The sequence below is a fragment of the Prosopis cineraria genome, unplaced genomic scaffold, assembly GCF_029017545.1.
Source record: "Prosopis cineraria cultivar Desert tree isolate PC_DT_omini unplaced genomic scaffold, ASM2901754v1 PC8, whole genome shotgun sequence".
NCBI lineage: Eukaryota > Viridiplantae > Streptophyta > Magnoliopsida > Fabales > Fabaceae > Prosopis > Prosopis cineraria.
Genome location: NW_026555339.1, coordinates 10,229,783 through 10,238,274, shown reverse-complemented (window position 1 = coordinate 10,238,274; position 8,492 = coordinate 10,229,783). Strand labels below are relative to the sequence as shown.

Below are 8,492 nucleotides of genomic sequence, written 5' to 3'. Positions count from 1 at the left end.
CAATGTAATGAGAATTTGCCTTCCCCTCTGTTTTTGGTAAAAAGATGTTAAGGAGTGAATTTATGTTATACTGTGGTTTAAGTGCGTGTGATGTGTTATACTGGTAGTTTTGAGTTTAATGGACATGGTTCAGGTGTTAGGAAAGGGTTTTGGCACTTGTTGAAGGTTTTGGACATCCATTTTGTGTGAAAGTTGTGAAAAGTGGTTAAAAAGTGTTTGGGTGTCCAACTTCTTGGTGTGACTTGTTTTGAAAGTGAAACCCGTGCCATTAGCTAGTTCATATTAAGAGCTTTCCGTAGACATCTAGATCACATCATTCGAACGTCGGACTGAGAATCAAGGCTTGTCAAAAGTTCCCCAATTCTACCGTCAAATGACAGCAAAATCTATTAAATTTTCGTGCAACACGCCGTGGCACATGGCACCTGAGTCGCGGCACATTGCCCTGCATTACAGCACATGTTTTGTTTTTCAATCATTTTTAAATTCTTTCACTTCTCTGAAATATCTCATACTTTTGTAATTAGTTTTTACTTTGATACGAGGGTTTATATTTGTTATAACTCCTTTTGATTTAGAAAACTTGAGATCTCTTAAATTTAAACTAAAACTTGGTAATCACTCTTGGGATTAATCCTTTGATTATCATGAGTTTTTATTAGTTAATTATATTTAGCATAATGAGATTTTACATGTGTGGTGGGTTAGAGGCTCAAGTCTAACCTGAACCCTGTACAAGGCTCTCCAGCTTGATCTTACCTAAAACCTAGCATTGCCTTGAAGCCTATATAAAAGTCTATTTAAAAATAAGCATTTTAAATAGGATTACATATTAGTATTAAATGTCTCAAAGTGTATGTTTCTATAGTATGATTTATCAATTCTAATGTATAATAATTAAGATGACTTACTAATTGCAATAGAACAATAAAGCAACAACATTAAATTCAATAAATAAGTCTAATTTCATTAAAAATATAAATAAAAATAAAAAACAATAGATTGATTAAAAACTGATGTGTATATAATATATTACATAATAATATATATGTAAATAAGACAGCATGTTAAACTTATAGGTTATGCCTTATAAAAAAAACAAAAGAATTGACCTATTTAATTAAATAGATTTAATCAAATTTAAACTTAACATAAACTTATTTAGTAAATAAGTTAAGTTGAACTTAAAGTAAGTCAAACTGTTAGTCCTTAATAGAGCCTGACCTACTTCCATCCTTACAAGTAGTTTTCTAACTGGATGATTTTTAACAATAAGCAGATTGAACTTGGGACCGGTTGCTAATTTAATCAGTTGAACTTACCGGTCCAATCCAGCGCTCATAATGCTGTGAAAACTTAACTATCATTAATTCTTTGAAACGGGAGTTTGGCCAGAATCGAGAGGCTTTCAAGACGATGGATACGGCCCTGTTCCACGGAAGCGGCGTGGGGGAACAAAATGTGAACTTTACAGTTTGTCTGGGTCATTTAACTCTGCAGCAGGTCTGGTCCCAATAATTATTTCATGCATGCTTTTCTCACTAAAAAACAAAAGGAGTACATGCACGTTCTTCAATAATCTTTTGAAATGTCACTGGAATCATTCATTCAAATAGCAAAACTGTACGTACGAACGCTAGAACAAAAACGAAAAACTAAAATCAATCATCGATGAACCTGCTGGAAATTAAAGAACAATAATTTCAAATAGAGGAAATATATGGTACAACGGTAATTTAAAAAAAAGGATGGATTCAAATAATTGTAAATAAAAATTTTAATTGTAAACTGAGAGTTACATTTAATTTAAAATTTAAATATTTTATTTGTAATTGAAATTCATGAATTTATAATTATTAAAAAATATTTGTAACTTATCTTTTAAATTTTTAATTGAAAATTTAACTATAATTAATTTAAACTATAATTCTTCCTCTTAAATATCTATAGATGTTGTTGTATATTTTATTCTAAAGGGATGGCAAAACGATCTGATAATAATTTTATATTTTATCTTTTTTGGGCAAACCATATTTAAACATCATACAAGAACATTAGCTACAGGTAAAGACTAAATTTTGGCATTCTAAAAAAGACCATGGTAGTTCATCGAAATCGAGGTTTTTTTTTTGGTGTTAAATATTTTAGTGCTCGTATTATACATAACATATTTAATATTTTTAGTACTTAACTTTAATTTTTTAATGCTCATGCTTGACAATTTCAGTTCTCATGTGCTTTCAATTGCCAATATTCTTATTTAATGATTTTGATATTAATCATGTATGTTTTCATTAATACTTATCTTTTAACTTTTTTTAATATTGAAGATATAAAAAATGAGCATTGACAAAATCAACTCAGAAAAAAATTTACAACTAAAAATTTTGGTCTTTTTTCTTAATTTTCAAAACTTAAGGTTCTTAATTATAATTAATATATTTAAAGGATACTTAAAAATCATTTATCCTCTTTTTTTTTTTTTAAAATGTGCTCCGTCGTTGAATAGGAAGCTAATCGGAGCCAACAGTTTCTACAAAGGCTACGAGACAAACCTAAGTAGCAGGTCTACTCAAATCAGTGCACGCGACTTCGACGGGCACGGAACACACACCATCTCGACGTAAGTGTTCTGACCAACAGCAACGGCACGGCAAGGGCGGATCCCTGAAAGCTCGTCCAATTTACAAAGCTTGCTGGACTCGTGATAATTCTGAAGACTTTACTGATGTCGACTTGCTTTCTGCTTTTGATCAAGCCATTGATGACGGCGTCGACTTGCTCTCTGTTTCCATCGGCCGGATCACCGTCCGAAACGCCACCCACGTGTTTACCAATGGGATCTCCATTGGGTCCTTCCTTGCAGTCTCAAGAGGCATACTTGTTACCTCTGGTGGTAATGACGGACCTGAACTTGAGACGGTGACGAAGTTGGCGCCTTGGATCTTCACTGTTGCTTTGGCTCCATATACTGCTTTGGTCTTATTTTGTAAGTTACTTTCAATACATTTCACCAATATCAAGAAAAACCTTAAAACTCACTATCTCTGTTTTAAAATTTAATAAGTTCTCAACTTCACTCCTATTAAATATATATATTTCAATAACATATTTTCTCTCTCCAACATTCAATGGAGGGTAAAAAAAAAATTTATAATAAAAATTTAATGACATAACTCATAAATAGGACTAAAAAAATGCTTCTATCTCTGCCTTATAAATAGGATCAAAGGAAGTATAGGGGCTTTCCTAATAATATTATACTTGGTAACGGCCAACAGATATAAGTACTCCTTTAGTCCTATTTATAAGGTAGAGAAAGAAAAAAAAAATCAATCCTATTTATAGGATAATTGTCAATTTCCAATGCTCCTCTTTACATTTTTGCCTTTATTAAATGTTTTGAATAAAAATATCAGTAATGAGATTTAAGAACATTTATTAGGAATAAAGGTACAAACTTGTTAAATTTTAAGGCAACATCAATAAGATTTAAGATTTTTCTTGATTTCTGTGAAACATGTTGGAAGTGAATTATAAATAAGATCAGAGAGAGTATGTATATATAACTCTTAACTTTTTACACCCTGTATATATATAGGGTCAGTTTATTTAAGATTAAAAAAATAAGTGATTTTAAATAGTTTAGAGATTTTACATAAATAAGATATATTTTGTAGAGATTTTATAAAAAATATCATTTTTTTATATTTAATTATAATAATATAAAAAGTGATTATTAGTTAGTTATTTTTAAATTTTATGATATCTTTCTTAATTTTTTGTTTTATAAAAATAATTCATTATTTAATTATTTTAAAATTTTATGATATATTTACGTATCTTGTCTATTTAAAACATTCTCTCTCATTTATTGCATGAGATTATTTTCAAAAGCTACTCAAAGTAATTTCTTAAAATAATCAGAAATATGATTTTTTAAAATTTTGATTATTTTTAAAATTTTAAACAAATATCATAAAAAATCATAAAATACATTTTTTTTTCAAAAGTAAGTGATTTTTTTCGTAAAATAAGCTGAAACAAACAAGCTCATAGAATTACTTTTCACATATATAAATCTATTATTTTTGTAAAAAATGAAAAATTGATCATTTCATCTCTATAATTTTGACTCATTTGCAACTTAACCTTGAACTTTAACTCAGTGTAATAGTTTGAATTAAATATAATTCAGTATCTAAATTTTGACTTGATATAACTTTATACTTATAATTTTAGCTATTTAAAATATTAGTTCCTAAGCAATAAGAAATAACTTTTAGTATTTATAATTTTATTTTCTAATCTATAGGGACAATTATTTTAAATAATTGAAATTATAGCTAGGGACTATGTTACATCAAGTTAAAATTTAAGAATTGAATTACAATTTAATCAAATTCTAGAAACTAAGTTGCATTGAGTTAAAATGTAGGGATAGAATTATAATTAAGTCAAAATTATATAAACCATATGATTAATTTTTTCTAATAACACATACGTCTCAAAGTAGTTAAGTGTCAAAAGTTTGACAGATTATTGTAATTCAATTTGAGAGACTTGCATGTCATTAATTTCTCAAAAGATCTAGTTGTCCCTAATAAATATTCTTCCTAGTCCTATTTATAAATTACTTTGAACATGTTTTACCATAATTAAATAAAGTCTTAAAATTCATTCACTTTTTCTAAGATTCAAATAAAATTTCAATTTAATTTATCCCTATTAAATTTAGGTACTGTAATAACAAATTTTCTTTCACCAACATTTAATGAGGAAAAATTTGTCATAAAAAATCTATGATATACTGTATAGGACAAAAAAAAATATTTTTCCCTCCATCTTATAAATAGGACCCGAAATTATATTTTTAGTTATGTAACATGTTTGAACAATATCTGGTAACTTTGGAGATGATGATCTTCAGGGGACCAGTCTTGCCACAAACTCAACATCTCAAGAGTTAATTCCCGTGGTCATTGCTGGAAATGCCCAAGCTTCCATATGCGACATTTGAAGATGCGTGAGAACAAAAATCTTCCCACATATTACTCTCTCGCTTTATATTCCATTTCTCCTTACATACATCAGATATTGTTTATATCCTTAATCCGTAGAATCGATGCCATTACATAACATACGACTCTGGTTGTTCTTGTTGCAGTCAACTGTGTAAAAGTGGAACACTTGATTCTAACAAAGTAAAGGGTCGCATATTGGTGTGCCAAAGAGGAAGGAGCCTGAGGCCTGTGGACAAAGGTCAAGAAGCAAAACGTGTAGGAGCATTGAAAATGATTCTGCAGAATCATAAAAAGTTTAACACAGCTACAGCTGATGCTCAAGTTTTAGATACTTCCAATGTTCCTAATAGTGATCCTCAGAATGAGAGTGAAAATAGCTCCGATGAGTATTTATTAATTATAAATACATGCTAGGCCTTTTAAGCTTTAAATGTATATGTTTGCAAGGACAGGCGCTCCATTTTTACATATATTGCATGCAGGAACCTACTTGCATTCTTGGATAACGCAAAAAGTATTATGCCAGTAAAGCCAGCTCCAAAAGTTTCTTTATTCTCATCCAGGGAACCCAGCTTGGTTCTGCCCTCAACTCTCAAGGTTGTGTGTGTGTGTGTGTGTGTGTTCGCATCTATCATCACTTGCTTTGTTATTGCTTGTGCCATACCTATCACTTGGTTCTACTATAGTTTTCTTTTTCTTTTTTCTTTTTTTTTATATAATCAAACTAGTATACGTACAACTGATTAGTCTTTTAGGTTTTTCTGCTACGGAAATAAGTAAAGTCTTGTAATGTACTGTCATGTGCCAAGTAGAACTAGCGCCTTGATATCACTTCTGTCAACAATGACATTTTGAAAGAGCTTAAGCTTTCTCTGCTACGAAATATTATCAAGAGCCAGAGGTAAAATCGTATGGGAGATGATGACTGGTTGAATAATTGTTTGGTTATTACTTATATAAGAAAGGATTTGGATTTGGTGACTGCAGATACTGAGTGACTATATCATTTAAGTGATTAAAATCCATATCAGCGATTCAAATAAACTTACTTATTCATTAATCTCAAATGGAATATGAATTTAAAATCATTAATTTAGATTTTAATGATTTAGATGACACAAACACTTAATGCTTATATTAAATACAGTCACCAAATCCAAATTTATATATAAAGAGGTAACGAAAAATGTTGGAAACTTATGTGTGGGTTGATATTAATTATTTCTTTTATTTGCTAAAATAGGTTAGCTAGTGGTCCTTGAAATATTACCCAACTACATTATATGTTCATCATTTAGTTGATAGGTCAGACGCATAATCTGTTTAGTCTAGTTAGAACTTAGTAGCTAAGGTGTGTGCCATTAATCTTTACTGAAACTTAGTAGAGGATGGGCCCAATAATAAATTAAACATTAAATAAGTAGGCCCCCTCTTTAACCCCTACACATGCACTGTATGTTTTCCATATCAATCAATGAGTTGCATAACTCTAAAAGGGTACAGAGAAAAAGACTTAGTTTGACTAGCTTAGTGCAGCATAGCAACTCTGGTATGCAAACTTAATTAGTAGTTTCCCACTTGTTTTATCTCATGTATGCTAGATCCTCTCCTCATAGAATCTAATTTTAATTAGATCTTTCAATTAGTTTCAGAGTCTGTTGCATGTGTTTAGAAAATGTGATGAGATCTGTTTTTTTAATACCATGTTGTTATACACACACGTAATTACACGAGTTAGTACATGCTTATAATAATTAACATGATTGTTTGAAATTGTTTATAATTGCAGCCTGACGTGGCAGCTCCTGGTCAAAATATAATTGCGGCTTATTCATCAGGACGTCGATTTGACTATAATATTCTGTCAGGAACTTCTATGGCATGCCCACATGTAACATGTTGCTGGCATTGCTGGTCTCCTCAAAAATCGCCATCCTAATTGGACTCCTGCTGCTATCAAATCAGCAATCCTGACCGCTGGCATGAGATATAACATACCTCAAGCTATTGTCATATTCATATTTTGCTTCCCTTATTAATTAGGGAAAAGTAAACATAAGTTCAAGAGATTTATTTATAATTCAATCTTACAAATATGTAAAAATCCTCACAAGTTTCTTGAGATTTTGTTGTAATTAATTTTTCAAGTAAAATGACACAAATAACCTAAGATTTTACCCTTTGAACCAAGTTGACCAGCATTGACCAGTTGCCATCTGTTGTTAACGGATTACCAAGCAACCATTGACTGATCAATTTTTTCAAAAACAAAAAAATTATTAAAATATTAGTATCTTAATATTTACAAGTTAAACATGGTAGATTTACAAGTAATCAATCCCTTACAATTAATATTTACTTATAATTAATAATTACTTGTAAATTTGCCATGTTTGATTATTAAATATTAAGGCATTAATATTTTAATAAAATATATTTTTAAGGAAAAAATTTTGACTGATCTGATCAATGCTAGTCAAATGCAAGGGCATATGTGATATTTTACAAACAAATTTAATTATAACTAAATCTCAAGGAACTTGAAAGTATTTTAACAAATTTACAGGATTTACTTGTAAGTAAATCCCTTATTAGGGACTCGTAAATAAGTTTCTCTATATATATAACTCCTAAGAGCTATTATAGACATTGAACTATATGGTTATATAATCCAGCAACCACTTGGGATGACACCAACGGACCAAATCTGGACGAAAACGATGATCAAGTAGCTACTCCATTACATTATGGTTCAGGATATGTTAAGCCTAACCGTGCAATATACCCTGGACTTGTTTATGATCTGGACGCTCCTGATTACCTAAACTTGTTATGTGCTTCTGATTTCGAGGAAAGAATAGTTGTATCACTTAATTATAACAGGCCATACAAGTGTCCAAAGTTATACAGGCTACAAGATTTCAACTACCCTTCCATCACTCTGCCATTTCTGGGTGTGGAACCTGAGTGTTTCTCGTACAGTTTCAAACGTTGGAGCTCCAAGCACGTATTTTGTAAATGTCAAAGAACCAAGAGGAGTTAGGGTTCTTGTTCAGCCTGATACTTTGAGTTTTCAGAGGACGAATGAGAACGAGAGCTATGAGATAATCCCGCAGGCAGAGGAATATTCAGCTCACAAATTAGAAGCTGATTATTCATTTGGAAAGGTGACGTGGACAGATGGCATGCACAAAGTCAGGAGTCCTATTGTACTGAAATTTATGAGAAAATGATCACTATGTAGATTTCTATACGTGTAAGTTACCAAAAGTATATTGTGTGTTGTGATATTGTGTAAGACAGTGTTTGTGTGTTTGTGTTCTAAAATCATGACTTGTGAAGAAAGAATGCTCCATAATATTCTAGGATCTAGAATGTTCTAAAATCATGTGGACAAGTGTGGACAATGTTATATGTTGTCAATATAAGATTTATTATGTTCAAAACAATTGTTATTAATTAAACAAA

General features: G+C 30.6%; 1 protein-coding gene across 1 annotated transcript; it reads left to right on the top strand.

The window, feature by feature from the left end:
* The first annotated feature begins 1,416 nt into the window (after nt 1–1,416).
* Nucleotides 1,417–8,257, top strand: LOC129317278 (subtilisin-like protease Glyma18g48580). Its single transcript, XM_054961637.1, has 7 exons — nt 1,417–1,503; nt 2,644–2,979; nt 5,121–5,410; nt 5,507–5,621; nt 6,814–6,922; nt 7,700–8,031; nt 8,102–8,257. Exons 1-7 carry the CDS (start codon nt 1,417–1,419, stop codon nt 8,255–8,257), a joined length of 1,425 nt encoding a protein of 474 aa, XP_054817612.1.
* The last annotated feature ends 235 nt before the right edge of the window (nt 8,258–8,492 follow it).